This window comes from Daktulosphaira vitifoliae, unplaced genomic scaffold, assembly GCF_025091365.1.
Source record: "Daktulosphaira vitifoliae isolate Bord-2020 unplaced genomic scaffold, ASM2509136v1 Scaffold_5, whole genome shotgun sequence".
Lineage (NCBI taxonomy): Eukaryota > Metazoa > Arthropoda > Insecta > Hemiptera > Phylloxeridae > Daktulosphaira > Daktulosphaira vitifoliae.
Window position 1 is genome coordinate 21,244,238 of NW_026099576.1, and position 24,149 is coordinate 21,268,386.

Genomic DNA, 24,149 nt, shown 5'->3' on the forward strand with positions numbered 1-24,149 from the left:
TCTAATTGGTATGCGGCACTATCTGATGTGCGTAATTTTAGGTTTGAGACTAGGTTACGAGTAGCTCCGTTTGCTAAGCAAGACAAGTATTAAACCACATATTCTAAATTATCCATGGTTAAGTATGTGACCTATTGAGCTATAAAATTGTGAAAAAAATGATTTAATTAAAAAAACTTTGTAAGAATCAAATTAAAATGTACTTCATATTAATCAATATCAATTTAATAAAATTGGAAGCTTAAATAAAAATATGCACTGTTTAAAAATTTATTGTTTTATTTAAATTTTACACTGAGTTAAATGATATAAATTCAATGAATAATTAAAATAAAATTCTAAGTGTTATTATTATTATTTTACTATTGGGATTATCCATTAGGATATAGTTGGCACATTACTTTGAGAATTTATTTTAGATATATAAAATTAATATTCAACTTTAAATATTACACCAACTATAAAATAATTTAATATAAGTACAGAGAAATTAGAAAAAGTTTAAATAGGTATAATACCCAAAAAAATATTTTTAATTGTTTTAGGCAAAACTATTAGTTTAAAAATAATCAAAATCTTAAAATTTAGTTTAGTTTAAATGTTTTTATATCATTGCTATAACATATGGAAGAGTCTTAGAATAAATAACAAGTTATTTTTATAAAATAAAAATTATACTAATTTTTTTTTTTCATTTAATACAAAAAATTTTTAATATTCTAATACTTAATTAATTTCAACTATGGAAGTATAATTAAATTTGATTTACATATTACAAAATTCTACTTAACATTAAAATATAATGGAAAAGTGGGATTATTGTTAAAATGATTTTTGTTAAAATAGGATTGATTTGAAAATAGCTGTTTTAGACTAATGAAAAGTCATAGGACCGAGTGGTTAGATATTAATATTTATATAGAACTTGTTCAGTCTTAAAAAAATAAATAAATAGAGTTAGTATAACAGTTTTTATAATTCTTCTTTAGAAGGACTATCTAATTCAACATCTGATAAATCAATATCTTCTACTTGAGGTAATTCACCATCTTTTCCATCCCAAGGTTCAATTGTATTAATTTTAGGCATTTCAGCACCTCTGACTGGAACTGTTCGTTCACGTCATATGATAAATCCCTAGTTTTTTTTTTTAACAAATTATCAAAACTGAACAATTTTTAATAAAAAAAGTATATAAACCTCAAAAATTTATTAATGCCATCTTCTGAAAAAGATCCCCTTAAAATAGAGTACTTCATTTTTTTAACATTTAAAACTGCTAATGCAGGATAACTAAATCCACCAATTTCTAATGATGATTCCAATTCAGATTGATTTTCTGCTTCAGATCATAACCATCTAAAAAAATAAGAAATTGTAATCACAAAAGAATAAGAACAGTAAATGTTTTTAAGTAAAATTAAAAAGTAATAATTTTCTAATATAATTAAGTGATGTAGTTTACCCCTAAAGCTTTTGTTTAAATTTATCTCCCAATGAGCGCAACATTTTGATGTATTCATTACAACTGGACTGACAATCTAAGATATGAGGCAATACAGCAATTACACATAAAGCATGTTCTGAACATCCAGACTTGAAGGTATCTTCATTTATAACCTAGTACAATATGATTGATTAAAGGTAAATTATTTATTTCAATATAAAAATGTAGATTAAATTTCAAAAAGTACAAACAAAAATCTTATACAATTTTCAAGATTCAAAAAAAAATTAGTTTCGTAAAATAAGAAAAATTTGTTTTACTTTTTCTAAATATATATATTTTACCTTCAATAAAAAATATTCTTAACCAACTCATTTAAAGTAAAATTTTTTTAATCTGGCAACAATTTGAAACTTAACAATACATCAAATAATTATATGTAAAATATAATTAAAATTTTTTAAGTCTCAGATTTAAAAAAAAAATCAAAGAAAGAAAATTATCTTATTTTCTCATTGATTGTATGAAAAATAATTGTCTTACTAAAAAAAATGTTTGTGTCTCATAACATTGATTATATTAAAAACGGTCATATTTATTTATTCTATGTTTTATATAAAGAGAAATAGATGAAATTATTTTTATCGAATTTCATTATTCTGAATCAAATAATTTTTTTTATAAAAAAAAAAAACATAAAGGTACCTGCATAAAAACATAAACTATACAAAATGTAATACCTCAAAAACTTCAGGAGTGTGGTACATTTTCTTTATGTTTCTGCAATGCCCAGCTAATAATATCATTGGATGTTCGACCACCTGTGTATTCTTCAGCTCCACTAAAACTAGATGTGCCTGATGGGAAGAAATTTATTGTTGGATAACCTCTAATTTGATATTGTTAAGCTTTTGATGAATGTACAGTAGCATCTAATGTACCCAGTTTAACCTTAAGAATAGTAATAATTTATTATTTTAATTTTAATATAATTTATAATAAATAAATATATGTTTATATATTTTATCGATATATATTTTTTAATAAATAATTAGCAAAAAATTATAATTATGAATGACATTAACATCATAGTTATAAAATTGCCATTAATAGATAGATAATTTTGTGAAGAATTCAAATATACACAATATCAGTATATTGTAGTTTACATGTAAATAATCAGAAAAAGAACAATTTAAAAAAAAAATATACATAAAACAGATAAATTTGAAAAAATTTACCAAAAAAATGTTGGAATTTAATTTAAATATTATATTATTTTATATGCCAAATATTTTTCAAACTCTTAAAAAAGTTGTATAAAAATTAAATTGCAATTTTTTTCAATTTTGTTAGCTTTAAATCAATTTTTTTAAAAATTCAGTTATTTGTCATGTTAAAAATACAATAAAACTTTTATTTTCTCAAAGTTATCTACCTATTGGTAGCAATTTCATAATTATAAGAATAAACCCAAAAATAGTTAAGTAGAAAGTTAAGATTTTTTTTCTGAAAAATTATTATCAACTAAAGTTTAGAGGTCAATAAAAAAATTTAACTTGACGGATAAACCTTAGATTTTGTACAAATCAATTCAATTCNTTTAGAGGTCAATAAAAAAATTTTACTTGACGGATAAACCTTATATTTTGTACAAATTTTTAACAAACTATAGTAGGAGAGTTAAAGAAAAAAAATCATTTTTCATTTTTTTAATAATTATTTAATTCTTAATTACTAATTAATAATTATCTCAAAAACATTGAGTGATCTTTATAAAAACTTGAGCCAAATTCAGAATTAGCATCAAAATTCAATATAAAATTATTCAAAATATTATATTACATAACTCACAACACAAAACTATACTCGAGCTAAAAAATTGGCTATTTAAGCTAACTCAAATTTATAAATTACTTTTTCGACTTTAAAAAAGAAAAAAAAATTAAAAAGTTTAATTTCTTATGTCTTATGAACTTTATTCTATGTCAATTAAATTATATAATATTCATGAAAGTCAATTTTTCTCCTAATAAGATATTTTAAAATAAAATAAAATACAAAACCTAGAATTTTAATAGAAAAATAGCATATTTTTGAATACAGTTTTTGCACATGCATTTGCGCATAGAAGATAGGTCGTCAGTTCAAATTTTTTTTTTTCATTTTATAGTACATAAAATAAACTTTAATTTGATATATGTTTAAAGGACGTAGTATTTCCGTAACATTTTCAAAAATTAAGTTGAAAAAGTTCTATTTCTTATACAAAGTTTCAAGTTTTGAACGCCTTCTATATATAAGAAAATTGTCTAATTTTAATAAAAAGTATATCAAATGAAAGATGTACTTATAATGTATTTAGAAAAAAAAAATTTGTGCTGATAATTACATTTTTTGAAAAGTTATAGCACTTTTAAATTGAAAATCTAAAATCGAAAATTTTAACACAAAATTAGCGTTCTTTTAACTACGGCAGCCGTTTACATGCAGAAGATAAAATGTCGGAATAAATTTTTTTTTTATTTTATAGTACATAAAATAAGCTTTAATTTGATATATGTTTAAAGGACGCAGTTTTTCCAGAACATTTTCAAAAATTAAGTTGAAAAAGTTAGTTTTTGTAAAAAAGTTGCTATTTTAAATCCCCCCCAATGAGCAGGTTAAGTGTTAGATTTTCAAAAAAAATAATATCAAATGAAAGGGAAATATCTAATGTTTTAATATAAAAATAAATTATGTTGATTTGTTTATTTTTGAAAAAGTTATGGAATTTTTAAGAAAAAATGTGAAAAAAATGACAAAATTTTTAAATTTGTAATTTTTTTAAATATTTTTAAAAGTAATGCCTTCAACTAGATACGATTTGTGATCTTTTGACGTATTGTTGAAAGAAATCAGTCCAGTGAGAGCTGAGAAAAAGTGGCAACAGACATAAAAAAAAACACATCATGGTAAAATTAATACCTTCTCAGCTTCGTATCAAAGCTAAAAACTAAATGAAATTGATAGAAACATTGTTTCTGTTGATACTATAAATATTTTATCAAAACAATAATGCAAAATTGTTTTACAATGTTTTTTTTTTTTTGTGCCTGTTACCACTTTTTTCTCAGCTCTCGCCGAACTGATTTCTTTCAACGATACTTCAAAAGATCACAAATCGTATCTAGTCGAAGACATTACCCTCAAAAATTGAAAAATATTTCCTTGTTCCTCGTAAATGGGGGAAATCTTCAAAAAAATTACAAATTTAAAAATTGCTAGATTTTGATATTTTTTCAATTTTTTTTACTTTAAACTTAAAGTAACTTTACTTTAACTTTTACATAACTTTTTCAAAAATGAATAAATTAATTTTTTTTTATAGATGCATGATGTCTGTACCTATCATTTGGTATATTTTTTTTATAAATCTGACCCTTTACCACATCACAGGGGGATATTCAAAATGACAACTTTTTCAAAAAGAAACTAACTTTTTCAACTTAACTTTTGAAAGTGTTCTGGAAAGTCTGACACTTTTATATATATCTTAAATTAAAGCTAATGTAATGTACTTTATTATGAAAAAAAAAAATTTATATCGTCTTCACAGTGAAAATGGTTACCAAATGCTATTTTTTTGGGAAATTTCTTGATTTTATTTTTTACATTTTTAACTTTATAATGCTATAACTTATTGAAAAGTATATGGATCACACAATTTTTTTATAAGAAATAATATTTATATCCATTTTTCATTCGATATACTTTATCTTAATCAGAATATAAATAAGGGAATATCAGATCATGTAGCTTTTGGAACAATCCACCAATTTTTTAAAATTAAACACTATCTATAGATTTGCATCGATGCATTTTTTATGATAGTAATTTTAATCACTGTCTGATATCATTATACTTGATCATCCAACTATGCCACGTCACCACGACCCCTCTGTGATAGTTTTTTTTTTATAGAATACGTTTTATTTTAAATGTAAAAATTTATTAGACGAATTTTATACATATATGTGAATGGACTATAATTAAAATTTTTAATTTTATTGGAAAATGTATAAATATAATTGGTTAAGTTTATTTGAATTACATGAAATAAACTAATCATATAAAGAAATTTACTTCTTAAAATTTAATATGTTTGTTATAGTATACTGTAAAAAATATTGTTTCTACTCGTGTATTTCAAATCTAGACTCTCAAAATAAACATATTTTTACAATAGTGTCCTTTTATTATTTAAACAAGAATAATTCTGTTAATTTTTTCTAGCTAAACTTCTGCTGAAACATTAAGATTTTAATAAGTTTTTTTGGTCAATTAAATAAAACTATGTTTATGTAAGTGATTTTAAATTTTAGTTGTCAATAAATTGTATACTATTAGAATACACGGAAAACTTAAATTTATAAAAAATTTAAACCGACAATATTGCAATGAAATCGCGAATGAAAAATATATTTTCTTATTGATAAATGTATGTACCTGAAAAATTGGACAAAATTAAACTCGATGGCAGATAAATAAAACAAATGTCACTGCTTAAATGTAAAAATGCACAGAATCTAGGTAAACACAAATAAATGGCACAGTATAATATATTTTTTTTATTGATTTCGTACGAGTAGCTTTCACATTTCACTGACAGACAAAAACAATAAGGCGAATTGGATTTTTTAATAAAATTGTAGCTTTATTTTTTAGCATATCATAATGTTTTATTCACTCGTAAACCACCAAATATTTTTTAACAGTGTAAGATACTAAATTTAATGTTATAATTAATACATTAGAAGCATAATCGTGATTTCTTTTTATTTCCTAAAAGAATGTTTTGGAATGAATACAAAAGTACAATAATAATATATTTGTATTGAAATTTCTGTATTTATTTCTAGCATATTAATTGACAACCTAAACAATAGTAAATACATATTTCATCTAATAACAGTCCGTTAAATTTATTATATTTAAGTCATAATTAAATTGATAGAACATACTATTAGCCCAACAGTATTAGGCATTTAAGATACTGCATGACAAGTATCGTTGATAAATTGTTTTATCAAAACATCTGTTATACAATATTATAATACGTTGAAGATACAAGTTTTTGAAAATATTTTTAACTCATAAACTCTTTTTAATTAAAAATAATTACGTATAGAATGTTTCTCATAGTAGTAATGATTTCAATATATTCGTATTTTATGAATTAGTTATTTGGTATACACTATTATAGAAACAATTATTTTGTCTAAACAAAAAAAAAGAAATATTAGACAGCAATAATACAAGAGCTAAAATAAATTATATTATTACATAGTTAATTATTTCTTGAATGAAATTAATAAGAACATGAAATTGTGCATATGTAACGTGCAAATAAAAATTAATAAATACAATAATAAAAATAATACATATACATATACTTAAATATAAAAAAAATGAAAAATAAATAGTAACAATAATATTTAAAGAATAAATTAACCTACAAAATACATTATCATAAGACAAACGGTCAAATGAACTTAAATTAGGTACTATATTTAGGCCTAGATTTTAGTAATAATATTACCCTGTTAATAGAAGGATAGGTATATGAATTAATAAATAAGACAAATACTTTTTTCTCTTCAGTGAGCCACTCATTTTTGATAGATATAGTTATTTTTAAAAATTGACTTCATTTTTAATCGCCAAAAAAATAAAGATTACAATAGTATTCCTTTTAACATTTCTTGGTAACTTATTAGGCCAACTAGCAGTAATATGGATAAAATTGTGAAAGTTTTAAGAATTAGGCAATAAAATACATGCATGTATTATTAAAACACTAGTTATAGATTTTTTGTACAAAATATTAGTAATTATATTGAATATGGTTACATATATTGTATTCAAATATCTTTTTTTTTTTGTTATACTTAATTATTTTTAACAGTTATAATCATTCTCACTAACGGTGAATTTCTAAACTTTAAAACAACAATAAAATAATCCAGAAACAATTACTTAAAAATAGAACTATATTTTAACACTAATAAATAATTTAACAAATAATTCAGTAATTATATTATAATAATCTATCACATTGGAAAAAATGTAAATAGTGACAATATAATAATCAAATAAATATATTATTTACTTAATATTAAAGTGTGTGACAAAATAACGATACAATATATTAATTAGATAATAAAAATAAATTGTTTCACCAATTGCCCTATTGTATCGTACATATTCCCAAAATGTTATCTACAAATGTTTTTAAGAATATACTACTTTAGTTATTGCTTGAGACTTTATGTTCTAATACAACATATTTTGCAACTAAACGGAATAATTAAAATTAAAATAACAAATTTTGAGCTGGATAGAGGAACACAGGATTATTAAATGTTTGTTTCTTTATATTTATAGTATTTATTGTATCATATATACTAAAAAGCAATACATAAGTATTTATATGTATTCTGCAATCGCTTGCTTGTAAAACTTACTAAAGTATAATCAGTGATAAAATTGAGATGAGACTTTATATTGATTGGGGAAGACATACATTTTGAGAGATTTAAGAACACATCAGGCTATTTACTTTTCCAGAGCAACAATATACTACTAACAATATCACAATATTTTATTTTTTTTTTTAATTTTAAAGCTAAGTAGTCACGTACAGAACGAAAAATTGAACTTATTTTAATATATAGTTTTATATCAATTTAATAATAAGTTTTATTTTTAAAAATAGACAATATTGTTCTAACAGCGACTTTTTTTCATATTATTATTATTATAAAAAAATATAATTATAAATATAATTAATAGAATGTGCTTTCTATGATGTCAAGATTCGACACTCGAATAAATTTAATGTAAATCTAAAAAAATTAAGTTTTTATTAAATAAAATATTAAATGAAGTGTGTATACATATATATCAACAACAATATACGAAGAATAATACCGTTTATTTTATTCAAACCTATTCACAGACGCGCTTCCAATTTTTTTAAACCTACACAATCACACACAAACAGCTATATATATATTTTCCTTTTTAATCGAGGTCCACGACAGTAGATAAGTAGTTAAGTTTTATTTGGGAATGAATTGCTGAGAGAAGAAAATTTGATTTTAAAACGTGTCGTCCGGGTCGCTGTTATTCACTGGACGGTGTCCTCGATATCCTTCTGTTTTTTTTTGTGCTGTTTGCTGTTCAAATGATCATTGGACGGGTTGTCCCATGGTTGTCTAGTTCCTTCGCCGAACATTATGTAAACAGAACAACATACTATATAAACGCAAGCTGAAGTAATGAACACAACCCTCCAGGCCGCTTGAGTTGGCTGTAAAAAAAAAAAAAAAAAAAAATAAATAACTGTTATACATTTATAAATTGATTTTTATAGCCTTCGATGATTTTCACATTGTAATGTCATGTGATATCGTTTCAAGATTTACATTAAAATTATAGACACGTTACATTTTAATTATTTCAGAAAACCACAAATTTATAATAATGATAAGCTTACTCTTTTATCAATAACATATCCAGCGACGATCGGGGCTAATAATCCGGCTAAATTAGCGAGGCAGTTGGTCAAACTCATTAATATTCCGGCAAACCGTGGCGATATGTCTAGATGGTTCACTTTGAATCCAGAATAAATTGCACCATTTAAGCCCACACCCACAGTTAGAATGGCAACTGTTAAATATGGATCACAGCCAGTGTAAGATGCAGCAATTAATGCTATTGCTGGACCAAACTGACCTGAAAATAAAAATTATTTGAAACTAAATGATTATTTCAAGATGTCATCGAACGATATTCCTGTTTAACCTTCAAAAATTAATGAAGTAATTTACAATATTAACCTATTAAGTGTATGAGCTACAATATACGAAGTTAATTGTGAAATTAGCGATGAAAATATTTGAAAAATTACTATATTATATACAGATTTAAAAGTTTTATCGGATATTGCATGTATTGTTTAATGAAATCCTTTTTTTCAGCATTTTAATCTCAATTATTATAAATTTTCTTAAGAATATATTTATTTATTTAAAAGATTTTTATCAAAGTTTGAACAAATATAATAAAGGAACAATGTTTAAATGTAATATAATTCCATAATATTTTATTCCAAGTTAAATATTATTAGTCTATTATGTAAATGCATTACTGCCTATAGGTAGAGACAGTATGATATATAGACAGTCTAAAGTTACAACAATACTGAGTAGTGAAATATGAGCCTTTAAAATGTACAGATTATTCGTCGTGCTGAAATAGAAGATCTATCTTCACTATTACACAGTCTAGTAAGAAGCTTTATATACAAATAAAAACTTTTGTTTAATGGAAGAAATAATGTTTTTTTTTTTTTATGATTAAATCTATTTAGGTTAATGGTAACATTTGAAACATTTTTAAATTTGAATAGTGTAATATAGTACAAAATTTTTATTCTGTTTTTAACATTAAAGATTTATCATTTTATTATCATATCCATTACAATATTATATCTTACTGCACGCATGTATCAAGTTGAGGATGTATATTTATTGTGTTTTAAACAAATTTACTTAGTTTTATAGTATTTTCCAACTGAGTTTATAGCCTTTAGTTTTCTAAGCAATGTAAAATACTAAACTTATTTATGTAGTTCTACGTACAATAATTCATTGTAGGTACATACCGATAGAGTTAACAATTTTGCGGGTAATGGTGTGTGAGAATTTGTTAGAGGAGATCATCATATCGGCTATATGGCTTGCAACCATTGAGAATAACCACATAGCAAGGTACGGCAGTGAAGAGTATGTTCCGTTCTAAAAACATTTAATAAGTAATTTTATCAGCATGTTGCCCAAATAAAGTCCGAAAGTAAATTTGAACGATGCAAAAGAGTAAAAACTTTAGAATACTTACAGCTTTGATATTAAAGTGTAACACTTGTTTCATGAATGTCGGCAGTTCGGTCATGAGCGTTTCATATCCGTAATTTTGACCCATATGAGCGACCAATATGGCCCAGAAAGGAGCTGATTTTAAAATACTTCTCCATGGCACAGGAGGAGACTGCAAAAGACGAAGAAAAATGTTTACATTATTTATACTATAATCTTACGATTAATATCAACATTGTAGCTAACCAAATAAAATAAAAAATGTACCTTACCAAACATTGACTAAACAATGTTTTTTAAATAAGTATCTCAGAAGTGTTCTCTCTTTTTAATTGAAAAAAGTATAAGATATATGCAGTAAGTTCAATTTAAAATTGCATAGCAAACATATTTTACAAGTTAAGACAAGAAGAGTCATAAATTGAATTCAGACTGTTGAAATAATTAATTTTGGTGTTTTAGACAATATTTTAAAAGAAGAATACACTTAGAAACAGAATAGAATTCTGGATGTATTAACGATTTACAACAAACGTTAAACAAAAATGGCAAAAACATTTATGAATAGTGATAAATTTAATCTTTCTGTTCGAATATACACGACGAAGTGTATTCAAGATCATTAAATAAATAAGTAATTGCCAAAAGGTGCGTATTCCTTTTCCAAATTTCCTTGGAGTACTTATCTAGAAAATTGGTTCAGAAAAAGCAATAAATGTTTGAATACTTATGTGAGAATGTTTCATCTAAATTCGAATTCTGTAGTAGTTAATACTAAACAACCTCTGAATTTATTTTAACGTTAAATATTTGAATTTTTTGCTTATCGAATGTAAAAATAATTGATAGATAATTATAATAACAACGTATAATTTATAGAAATTACGAAACAAAAATAAAACTTTTTAATGTTTTTTTTTTTACAAGAAAACTTGAATAATTTAAGTTTTTTTCAAAAATGATAATGTAAAATAAACAACTTGATAATCTATAGTTGAAAAAGGTCTTAATTTTTAATTATTAGCATAGTTTTCAAATGTGGACATTCTAGCAATTCGAATTATAATTTTGGTATACGTTACATCAACTATACTTATACTTAAATAGGAAATTACATAGTCGTATAGATTCTTAGATTGTCAAAAAAAAAAAAAACATTAAATAAGTTTTATTCCAAAAAAAATTGATTAAATATAAACCATCAATTCTAACAAATCTTTAAATAAAAACACATACAACTATTATAAGACATATAAATAATATGTGGAATATCAAATAAAAGAGAATTATGATATAAAATATAATTATAATATTTTGCTATTATTTATATAATCTGAAAAACACCGTATTGTATTTTTCGATAAACTTTATAGTTCGGCACTATTTTTGCTAATGACATATTACTGAGTGAAATTCCATGGCACTAGTATAATCAACACGCGAACACTTTTTGCATTGATTCTGAAATTTACCAAAAAACATTCAAACTGCCCTTGATACTTCAGCTGTTATAGTAGTCGGGAATAATCACCAATGTATAGGTACAACTTAAACTTATTGATCATTTTCTATAACCACTGCCCCCTTAATCGTTTTAATGCAAGATAGAAATTTTTTTTTTTTAAATAAAAGGATATTATGGCAATTTTGGATGTTCTATGCACTTCTTAATATTTTACCAATTATGGCATTTGAGCGTTTCTAAACAATTTCATTTGAATAAAAGATGTATGAAATCAAGGTTTTATGAATTTTTCATTTTTAGTTCGTTACTCTAATCGATAATTTATGCATTATTCCGTTCAAAAAGCAATTTCGCGTGTGAATTTTATATGTATATATTATCTCGTGCAACACATTACCGTCACCCGGAGCATCGAAATAAACTATAATCAAACAATAATAACATGCAAAAGAGCGAAAGAATGTGTTGGAACTTTCCGTGTTCAGGTATACACGTAGTGAGTTCAGGGACTAATGTTTTTACAATTTTATAAATTTATAGTCATAATACATTTATTATGCAAAATGTAAGTCTAAATAGTCCAATGGCATAATAATTACACTTGAAATAGTATTCGAGATAATTTATTACAACTAAGGGTTGCTAAATTCTGTTAAAAATATAATTATTCGGCAGTTCACATAGTAATAACACACTTACAGATACTCCAGCAGCACCCCACACAGAGCTAATAATGTATTTTCTCTCGTCGTGTGGTATGGTGGGATGCGATTCAGGATCCTCATGAACGAGCAACAAAAATGCCACCGACCACAGTGTTCCTATTGCTCCAAACACGTAAAAAATAGAGGGCCAGCCACCTGCGAAACCATATTCTGACAGCACTCCACTGAGTGGCATTGAAATCACCGTTCCAAATTGAGCCCCTGAAATAAAAATAAATATTCAAATTGTTATGTTTAAATTTAATAAATATTGTTTATCAAATTTAAACGCTTTAAATTCAAACTGTTCAATAGCTTCAAGTAGATATAAGTCAGTTACCGCTATTTTGAGTTAACATTTGACAAATAAATCATTTTTAAACATTTCAAAATAAAACGACTGTGAATATTTCGTAAAATTACAATATTTAACTGATAAGGCATAAATTAATAAATGATCTTAAATGTGGAGATTATTATAACCGTTGGCGAATGTTTTGTTACATATCACATACATTAATTATTATTTCTTTTGATATTGTAACACGTTCATTAGAAGTATTTATGCATGAAATGTATTCATAGGGCAAGTNGAAATGTTTTGTTACATACATTAATTATTATTTCTTTTGATATTGTAACACGTTCATTAGAAGTATTTATGCATGAAATGTATTCATAGGGCAAGTAAATATTTTTGTACGTTGAAAACAAAAATGTAGCAATTAATTTCGCAATATTTTCTACGCATTAAATAAAACCTGATATTCAGTTTTCTCAAACACGACTTCCACAAAGACGTTTAGGTTTTATTTAAACCTAAAGGAAAATTTAACAAATTAAATGCAATAGAATGTAATTTTAAGTGTTTTCTTAGCAACTCCGGTATTTTGAATTGAAATCGCACATGCAAAATTTCATAATGATATTGGACAAAGTTCTCAGTACTTTTAATAAAATTGCTATTACGTAACCATCACTTTAATAGATAATGTTTACACTAATATTACATAAACTACTAACCTGCGTAAACAAATGCACCCATTCTACTCCTCTCGTTCGGCGGGATCCATTTGGCGAGCAAAGCGTGCGTACATGGAACGATGGGACCCTGAAAAACATTAACACAGCAAGCAGCCATTAGCGTATGTTGATCTTTTTGAAAAATCAAACTGTTGGATGAAATGGGGTGGTAAACGCTAGGGGCTTAAATTCGTGGATAAGTGACATTGTGACTGTAATTAATCCAATGAACCGAGCGACTTTATAGACAAACACATACATGACTACGAGTAAAACTATCCCTCGAAGAATGAAATCAATAGGACATTGGACGTTAAAGATTGAAATTCAAGGAACGTCGCCTACCCTGGATTCCGTTCGTCAAAAACGGATCGAATTATACACAGAAGTTTTTCAAGAACGTGTTATAAGTTTTTTGGTCCATTATTTTCACTTAGAATCAACGATTTATTTCGTTTTTACGATCAGTGTATAAGAATGGGCTAAACTACATCAACCCGCTCTTATCCAGAACGCGATTAATGATTCAAAGGACTTTTACTATTTGATGTAAAAATTTATAAAAGTCACTAAATACATTTATCGAATAATTAAAAAATTTCAACTGTCGTTCTACTTAAAGATATAATTAAATAACATTATTTTGGATATTGTTTATTTTATCTTTATTACAGTCATAAGCTATTAGAAATTGACCTTCGCATTCTTTACCACTGAACTAATTAGATCTTGTAACTAGCGGGTGGTAATAACAGAAAAATAAATTCGTTTTTCGTGACAAATGCAAATTATAACGCTTGTAAAATAAACTACAATAAAAAAGGTAATTGAATTGTTTCTTAAACTTAAATATTTCGTCAGATCATATATTTAGCGCATTTATTTATTGTCAAAATAACCACTTGATGTCTAAAATATTTTCCATCGATGTAAAGAAATTACAAATTTTTAGCTAATATTTTAAACATACTTAAATAGTAACAGTAAAAATGATTTTATTATCCAATAGGATTTTATGACAAGGGATTATATTAATATTCATAAATATTATTGAGTTATAATTCATTTGAAATGCCATAATTGTATGAGTAACTCACTTCTCCTAGTCCCTGAATGAACCGTATAGTGATCAACGAGAAAATGCCAAAGTGGGCAGACAACGGAACCAAAAATCCGAATAATGAATTAATGAGCATACCGATTCCCAGAAAATATTTGGCGCCATATTTCTTTGACAATATACCGAATGGTATCTGCGTTATGACATAACCATAAAAGAAGGAACTGAGCACGTAACCCTGTTGGGACGTACTCCATGCAAATGATCCTTCATTAGATACATTCTGAAACAAAAAAATAACAATATTTTCAATTCCAAATTTAAAAGTAAGGAATGAAAAACATTATATTTTATGGTCATCGATAATACAACAATTTTTATACTCGAAACATTTAAAAACAAAATTATATTATAATGACGTTCTACCGATGACGTCAGTCTATTTTATCTTCATTGGTTGATAATTATTATAACGGAATGAACAGAAATGTATGTTTTGGAAATTAATGACTATTAATCAGAAATGATTGATTAACCCTAACAAAGATGACAAATATTCAAGAATTTAAGTACAAAAGAAATTGTGAAAGTTTCAAAAATATAAAAAATGGAAATAATTAGTCGAAATATAATCTTAAAAATAAAAAAGATTAATTACCAAAGCGTCAATAATTTGTCACAATTATAGAAATTTTATTTTGAAATTATGGTAATAACTATTATAAATTAAAATAGCTTTATAAATTAAAAAAAAAAGCTTATTAAAGAACCGTGATTTTAATAAGAAAAACTAAGAAATTAAATTAAGGAAAAATAATTATGAAAAGTATAATTAATTCGAAAAAGAAAAGAATAATAAAAGTTTTTAAATTTACACAAATTTATCAAGCGCTTTTATGGAAATAAAAATTTTATTTTAATAAGTTATGTCAGAAAAATTCTTTTACCTTGACCTCATTAAAATTAAATGAATTATATGCGAGAGTGATTTAATTTTACTTTACATAAATATAGTTAATATTGCGATATATAAATTTATTTAATCTATGAAATTGTGAAAAATAAATGACTATTTCAGTGTTAATATATAGTATATTTAACAATAAAATTAACATAATTTATAAAGTTTGTCTTAAAAATACAAAATTTTATCAATTACAATAATAAGGTGCAGTCGTGGCAAGAAACCCAATATCTAAAGAAAAATGGAACATGGAAATTTGGTTTAAATAATCCATTAGTAAAAAATAAATCTAAACTATCATAAAAATTTGAAAATGTATGTTTTTATCAAAAAACGAGTTGGAATTAAATTTACTTACACTTATAGTAGAGTTAGCGGGTGGAGTATAATATCCTTCACATTCGTCATCTGGAATGGTTGGATCCCTTTCCAGCGCCGTTTGATTCACCATAGCCACAATAGCTACAGACATGTTGGTTCTCATTATATAGGCATTGGCCATTCCCAAGAATAACATGAACGTCACAACATGACGAGCCCCTATCCATGCTACAAAATAAAATAATAAAAATATTAGTTTATAATAAAACCAATACTCTAATGTTTGCTTTGAAAAGTATTTGAATTTATTTAATAAACCATAAAAATATAATCTTTCAGTAATACGTATGTTTTTCAATAGTGATATAATGAATTTTTAATTTTATTGACTTCATCAATTGTTTGAGACTCAACAACATTAAAAATGTGTTTAAGAAAATCTTGCTAAAAGTCAAATAATGAGAATCTGTGAACTTCCTTACTGACGATTGAATAAAAGAAAACATATTTAATTTTAGTCGTGAAAACTTTGCAAAAGTAGACAAAGACAAAATAATGAGTACATAAAGTAGAAACTGCTGTTTCAGATACAAAGAATACAAAATATGATAATTCAGAGAGTTGTTTAAAGACGTACTTAAACTTTTTATTATACATTGGAATTGTTCAACTATAATATAATTTTATAATATTATTATCTATATATATATATATATATATATATTTAAAATGTATACAAGATATACGTATATATATATATATTATTTTTTAGTATTAATGCTTCTCTGAAAATTCTGTTACGATAAAAAAACTTTTAAGAATTTTGAAAATATGGTATAGGTATTTTGTTGCATTTTTATTTGTCATTTGCAAACATCTGTTAATAGTTAACTGCCGTATTGGCTTTTTTTACGTTTGTCAGTCGAGTAAATTATTTTACAAATTTTATAAACACGGTTTTCTTATACATTTGTACTTTTTGTTTGCAATATAATAAGAGTAATTTTTTTTATGTATCAGTTCAACTATTTTTATTTAGAGTAAGTTTATCATGATGTGATTCTTTTAACGATAGTTACCATAATTTTATTGTACTGTAGTTTATTTTTTCGCCATTATTTTATTTTATAAAATATTTGATTATGTTATTGGACAATAAATTTATGGACAGGATTAAGATTGCTATTGAAAAATGTATTAAGTTTAGAATACTAACGTGTATGGTGTACGCGTGTTATATATTACCTTTTAGAGTATATTTACTTTAAAATTTTAAAGCTTCTTCAACAGCTAGATAAACGTGACCCTAAATTACTTTTATAATCTCTCTCGAATGTTTTAGATTTACACGGGATAAAAGCATTAGGGGACTGAATTGGAAATGAATCCTATTTTCTATAAAATTCTATGAAGTAATCCTGTTGTTTTGCGTACAAAGTTAATTTATTGTTACAATTTTGTTTTTCCAACAGAAAATATAAAAATCTTTTAAAATCTTCTGTCAAGCCAAGCGATAGGTATAATATCCCGTAAAATAAGCATAGTGATAATTTTAGACTTAAGTTCTACGGATTTAAAATAAATTAGGTCACCTTCAATAACATTAATCCAATCCTGGTAATTATGTAAAAATAAGAAAATGCACATTCACGAATCTGAAAAAGAACTCTTTTTTGGCGTAAGTTTTACAAAGTTATTTTTAAACAATTTTTTATTACTCTTTTGGATATTTAATTAAAAACGGGCGTGAAAATAATTATTTCGCTAGATTGTTGACTGAGTATGGTCGATGGGGTGGAAATACGATATTCGTCTTGCAAACTAACTTTCTCTAAACCTCAACTCGAGAACAATTAAAGCACTCACTTTTAAAGCGATGTATAATGATTATTCAAGTAAAACACTCTAAAATGTTAACGTATTCAGTTACATGGGATTAGATACATATAAGCAACGGGTTTATAAGAAATAAAAGGTTCGTCGGTGTACACTGATACGTACACTCAAATATATGACGGAGTTATTTGCACTGAGAATATACAAAGTTACTTCCGCCGAATAATGATATAATAAATAACCTTATTGGTAATAATACGTGTACGAGTATTGAATATTATATTGTCGTGGGTAGATTGTCTTTATTCTGATATCAAATCTGATTGCAGAGAACAGAGATTATAATACAACTTCGATCCATCGGAAAGAACACGAGGGGGACATAAATGTGTTATTTCATGTGTAATAATAAATGATAAGAAATATTTTACGCTGTGTAATTGGCGCAAATAAAAACTAATTATGTTTGAGAAAGGGGCTTATTAAAAAAATTGTTGTTTATTTATTGATTGTGAAGAAAAGTTATGTATTGATGACGTGTGTAATTTTAGTCGAGAAGACACTCGATTGGATCCCTATCGATTATGACATTGTTCACTACTATTATTGTTGTGCTATCATAAAAAATCAAACTTAATTCTTTCCTTAAAGTCTCGGCGGGCGGTATTGTTTCTGATACATTCAGAAAAATAGAACAATAAAGAAAAATTGTAATAATATCACGTTAGTTTTTGACGTTACTTCAACCTACTTCAATTTATAACAAATTGTTTTGATTCATTGTGAATAATGATACATCATTGCTGAGAGTTTCTTGCCGTTCAATGTAAGCAAATGAAAAATTATTGTTTCAAAAACATTTATTATGAAATATTAACGAACTTAGATGGATTATAATTTCATTTTTTATTCATTAGTTAGTATTACATTACTTTCCCGTATGATTAAGTTATTTAATTATACTGTAGGCAAAGTAGACACACTGTATCGCCAGAAGAAGGAAAACAGCTCGTCAATATTCTTAGAAATCATTTGATATGCAAAATATGTTCTTGTTGCATTTCTCGTTAGGACTTAAAACATTTCTGAATAAAATAGTGTCACCAAATAGAATAGAAATTAGCGTAAAATACCTAACACGAAATAGACACCATCTGCCTAGTGAAACAACAATTTTTAAAGTGTAAACAATTTAATGATTATAGATGGCAATGTTTTTCAAGGTCTGGCGACATTCAATACTGGACACGATATAATATAAAAAATGTATAATAATGTATTCAGAAGTACTTCTCTTACATTATGGAACTAACCGATACGGTACATTAAACTTACAACCTCAGAGTTTCCATTTATTATTACAAGTAACCGAGGTGAACAATTCACAATAAGTAAACTTTACACAATAAGTAAGTAGTAAGTAAACACGATGAAGTTGTCATTTTTTACTTCTGGTAGAATAAGACCCTTGCACTAGGTAAACGAACAGGCGGTATCGCAATAGTGCCAGCTACGTTACTACCCCAAATGGATCTGTAGTGATTTTGAAGTAACCGTGATTGTCATAAGCAATTCGAAAGTTATATAAAGGTCGATGGTATACCTATTCCTTTGTAATTAGCATACCAAAATTTAAATCATCTTTACTTTAGCTAAAATAATGTCACGCAAAATTAGGATATCAACGAATTGAATTATTCAATACACTTCAATACATTTTAAAACTATAGATGGTTTACAATATTTTTAGTATAAAAACTTAAAAATTTTCATTTATAATTAAATTAGATGACAGATGTCAATTTTAAATATGCACGATATTAGTCTTTTAGATATTTAAAGCCGTGTGTTACATTACTCCTTTCTATAATTATTACGAGTATTTTTAAAATTCATAACACATTTTCTACTATACTCATACGTGTTTTTCCTTTTTTAAAACCTCAAAATGCGTGTGTCTAATATTAAAGTATCGGTTTATACGATAATATAATACATTTCCATTTTAACTATTGAACCTATACATCACAGGGATTTCATCGATATTGAAGGATATTTTTCCTATATGTGTTAAATACAGCGTATTTTTTATATTTTATCATCAGCAATAAAAAGTTCTTAAATACTCTTTATGACTTTCCGGATCTGCAATAGCCATGCTAAAGAATGAATTATTTGAGATTCGTCATTGATGGACATATGTGTAATATTGTATCAGTACAACAAGAGAATTTCAGAAACTTTATCGAATATATTATCAAATAGAGTAATGCATTGCCAAAATAAATTTATTAATTTTAGAATATTGAAATTTTACGTATGTTTTTAAGAATTCTCAACGGTTAAAAATAAAAGTTCCATGTGTTTTTTACGTTATTTGTAAGCCAACAAACTATCTTTAAAAGAATATTTGATATGTTATTTTTATGAAATTTAATAAATGAAAATTACGATCATATTAAAAATAATTGTTTAATTATAATCAAACAAGCATATTTTTTTAATCATAATTATAGTATGTGATCCTAGAATTTTTTTTATTGACAATGTCTATAAATTGTATAGTTTTGAGTTGAACAAAAAAACTTAGCCTTATCAAAGTACACAACATGCGTGCGCTTCTCACTCTATTAAAATAACTTCAAAATACAATTTTCAAGACAATTTTGTTCCTTCAGCCACGATGTAAAAGTTTCAGCCAGATTTCTAATATTTTAGTACATAAAATCAATATAAAACAATTTTAATACCAGACATTTTAAAGAAAATAAACAGTAAAAAATTATTCAACAAAGCAAAACTTTTTCAACTTTTACCAACATACCTAACATCGATCGATCTGAGTATTAAAAAATAACGCAAGTTCTTAAAGTAGGACACGTTGCATATGATTAAAAATATCCCTAATATAATAGCCGCAGATTTATAACCTTTAAAAGTTTAACAAATATTGAAAAAAAGAAAGGTATTACTAGTTAATTGTAAATATACTTTTTTAGAAATGTAGTACACATACCATGTAGTTAACTGAACATGAATGAAAACATTTATTAAGTTTAACTATTAACGGAAACTTTTTCTATATAACTTGGTACAAATTANATGTACTTCAATGTCATAATTAATTGCTAAGTTTAACTATTAACGGAAACTTTTTCTATATAACTTGGTACAAATTAATTTCTGAGAACTTGTAAACATTACTATGAGAGTTTCAACATACCCAGTAATCAGATGTTTTTACAAAAACTTCCATGAAAGGTTGTAAACAAAAAATTTAGTAGTATTAGTATTGTGTTTAAGTACTTAAGTGCCTCACATATTTCTATACATTAAAATGTAAGACAAAAGGTCACGTTTTGAATAATACAAACATGAACACATATTTTAACGAGGATATTACATTTTAACTGTCAATTATCTCACACACATCAAAATAAAAATGAAGAGTTTTTGTATAAACAGGAATAAAGATTGTCGTCATTTGTTTACTATAACATATTTTTTTAATCAATTTAAATATTTTACTTACTTGATTATCGATATCGGTAAAAAATAGATTTCAAATACTTTTGTTTCCGATAAAATATTTAAACGCTACTTAAAGTCTATCCGTCATTTTTAGCGACTATTTACCTTTTGCTGTTTGTTGATGTTAACCTCGTTAACCCATTGAAATTGTTGTTTTAACGACTTGTACGGAAACTTCAAAACTGGTATTTGGAAAAGGATATTAATTTTGAATTATACATGCAAGACACACGTAACACTGTTATGTCTTTAACGTGCCCATGACAGATTTTGACAGAATTTGTAAGTAAAGATAATACCAATAAATATCAACTAGCAAAATAATCTGTCAGATGCGATTAATATTTTAAGTACTTTATGTTGTCAATCGTAATAACAACATTGACGGCGATTTGTGCAACACTGATATTTGTAAAAATTTTAAACATTTATTTAAAATCTTTATTATATAAGTGTAAATAGTTAATAATTATAACAATGAAAAATAGTATAGAAAGAAACTAATGGAAACCCAACCAATGGTAACATTGATTGTCTGCATATTTAAAAAAAAATCTATAAATAAAATTAATAATCACTCGTTATTATAAATAACATGACCGCAAGTTTAATGATAAAAATAACATGGCAAATTGTTTAACAATAGAACGCAATAAGTAATTGTTATACAAAAATGTTACATGAAATGTTTTTTGGCAAGTTTTGATCTTGGAGTGTATAACAAAATTTTTATTGTAACAATAAAAGAATAATTTATCGTTTTTACTTAAATGCCTAGTGCGTGATGAGAGGCATGATTTATGTAAATATACAAAATACCATTATAAATAATAAATAATAAATTATTTCGAAATCGGATAGAAATTTCAGTTATATTTTAAGTTTTGCTGCCAATTTCAAGATACTTTTTATACTTCGGATTAAATTGTACACTAAAAAAGATTGAGATAAGGCATAAAAAATATGTCTATATGAAATAAACATTTTTTTGGAATATCCACACTAAGAGTTATGAAGTATTGAGTACCGCAAACTAATATTGAGTTTACTGATGTATAATAGATAACGGTTTGATTTATTATCATGATTTATTAGGAACTAAAATTCTGCAAATAACAAGTCATAATTTAAACGAATTATGTTTTAATTATGGTTTTATTTTTTGTTTGTCATATTATGATAAATTAAAAAAAATACGTACCAATAAATCAATGAATTTCTTATAAATAATTTATTTGATAACCTTACATTACTTATCGATTCATGATGAATTTTTATTACTTTTATATATTCATAAATATACGAATAACTTAATTTGTTATTATTTTAGTAATCGAGTTTGAAGAGATTTATAAGAATATTTGTGGTTATAAGTATTCGTTTCTTAATTTAAATTTTAAAATTTAATTGTCTTATTTGTACTTGTAATAAATTAACCACCACTTAACACATGCAAAAGTTTAAGAGTAAAAGGAGAGAATGATATATGTAATTTAAGGTTCAGGAATTAAAATAATAGGTAACATCAAGCTAATATGTTCTATATAAATACTTCAGATGTAACGCCAGTGTACTAAAATGCACCTTTTACATACAATTTAATCACAAAAAAAACATTTAGCGTTGTAACTTTCTCTGTAGTTTTAAAATGAAATTGAACCACTGAACAAATACNCAACTAATTATTTAATATATCTAATATATTTAAAATTACTTCAAATGAAGGATTCTGTTTTAACTTTCTCTGTAGTTTTAAAATGAAATTGAACCACTGAACAAATACAACAAAATAGTGCAAAGAAGCAAAAAAAAATTAATACAAATTATATAAAAAGATAAAAGTATGACTGATGACACAAATGTTGTGTAACTAAAAACGAAAAACGTTGGCATTGAAGAGATCGAAGCTTATTACGAATTATTTTTTAATAGATTACTTTTTTTAATGAGAAGTTGTATTAGATTCAATTTTTTGTTTTCTTCTGCAAATATTTGTCAAGGTAAAAATTAACGTTTATGTCCTTCACATAGTACGATACAAAAAATAATACAACAAAAAATAGCGGCCACAATCAATAAATATTTTTTTCATAAACATCTTATAAAATCTTAACATCGAAGCAAAACTAAATTACTTTTTTATAAAACTGAGAAACCAATCTGCAAATGATGTGTGTCATGTGTTTCAAAACTAAATAAAAATGTTTGCAAAATAAATTGGCCCTCAAGATCAAAACAAACACTGTTGATGGAAATGATTGTTTTGTTAACATTTTGTAATTTTCATGCCATTCGATTCACAAAAACAATAAACTAACTCTTAAGCTACATCGCGATTGCCCTAATTTTCTCTTTCACGTTAAAATTTAGTGAATAAGCTTATCTTGGTACTTTGAACATTATATCATGTGATAATGGTACTTGTACTGTACAAGTGTATTCCAGCACTTGAAGTGTGCTCAGTAAAAACCGTTCTAGCCCAAGCGCCAAGTTTTTTTTCCAAGAAAGCGTTTAGTTGTCATCTCAACGACGTTTGAAACAGATAATGTCATTCCTTCCTCAATTTACTTATTCGTAAATGGAAACTCAGAACACAGCACAGAAATTATAGAATTTGTTTACAGTCGTTAACAACTCGACGGCGACTATTATTTTTTGTTAGTCGTGTCGTAAAATGATTTCTATTTGAATGCTGCTGAAAACTAATTCTTCTCTCATGTACCCAACTCGTTTACTGAACACTACAATTTTTTTGTTACAAAACTTACTGTATAAATGGTTAAATATGAGTTTGAAGTAGTCGGTACACAAAAAATTTTCAACTGTATATATATACAGTATATATATATCCACTAAAAACTTTTAAAAATTATG

General features: G+C 25.3%; 1 protein-coding gene and 1 pseudogene across 2 annotated transcripts in view; both read right to left on the minus strand.

Moving 5' to 3' along the window:
* Window positions 1-741: 741 nt before the first annotated feature.
* Window positions 742-6,474, minus strand: LOC126908230 (protein disulfide-isomerase A6 homolog; annotated as a pseudogene).
* Window positions 6,475-8,404: 1,930 nt separating this feature from the next.
* The window catches only part of LOC126907929 (putative inorganic phosphate cotransporter), a 44,228-nt gene continuing 28,483 nt past the window's right edge, over window positions 8,405-24,149 (minus strand). For both annotated transcript variants that reach the window (XM_050689638.1, XM_050689636.1), the window contains 8 exons: window positions 15,946-16,136; window positions 14,661-14,906; window positions 13,564-13,651; window positions 12,536-12,762; window positions 10,394-10,543; window positions 10,161-10,293; window positions 8,988-9,229; window positions 8,405-8,801 (listed from right to left, as the gene is read on the minus strand). In XM_050689638.1, coding sequence (XP_050545595.1) covers window positions 8,619-8,801; window positions 8,988-9,229; window positions 10,161-10,293; window positions 10,394-10,543; window positions 12,536-12,762; window positions 13,564-13,651; window positions 14,661-14,906; window positions 15,946-16,136 — 1,460 coding nt within the window. In that variant the 3' untranslated portion in view covers window positions 8,405-8,618. The remainder of the gene's footprint in view (window positions 8,802-8,987; window positions 9,230-10,160; window positions 10,294-10,393; window positions 10,544-12,535; window positions 12,763-13,563; window positions 13,652-14,660; window positions 14,907-15,945; window positions 16,137-24,149) is intronic.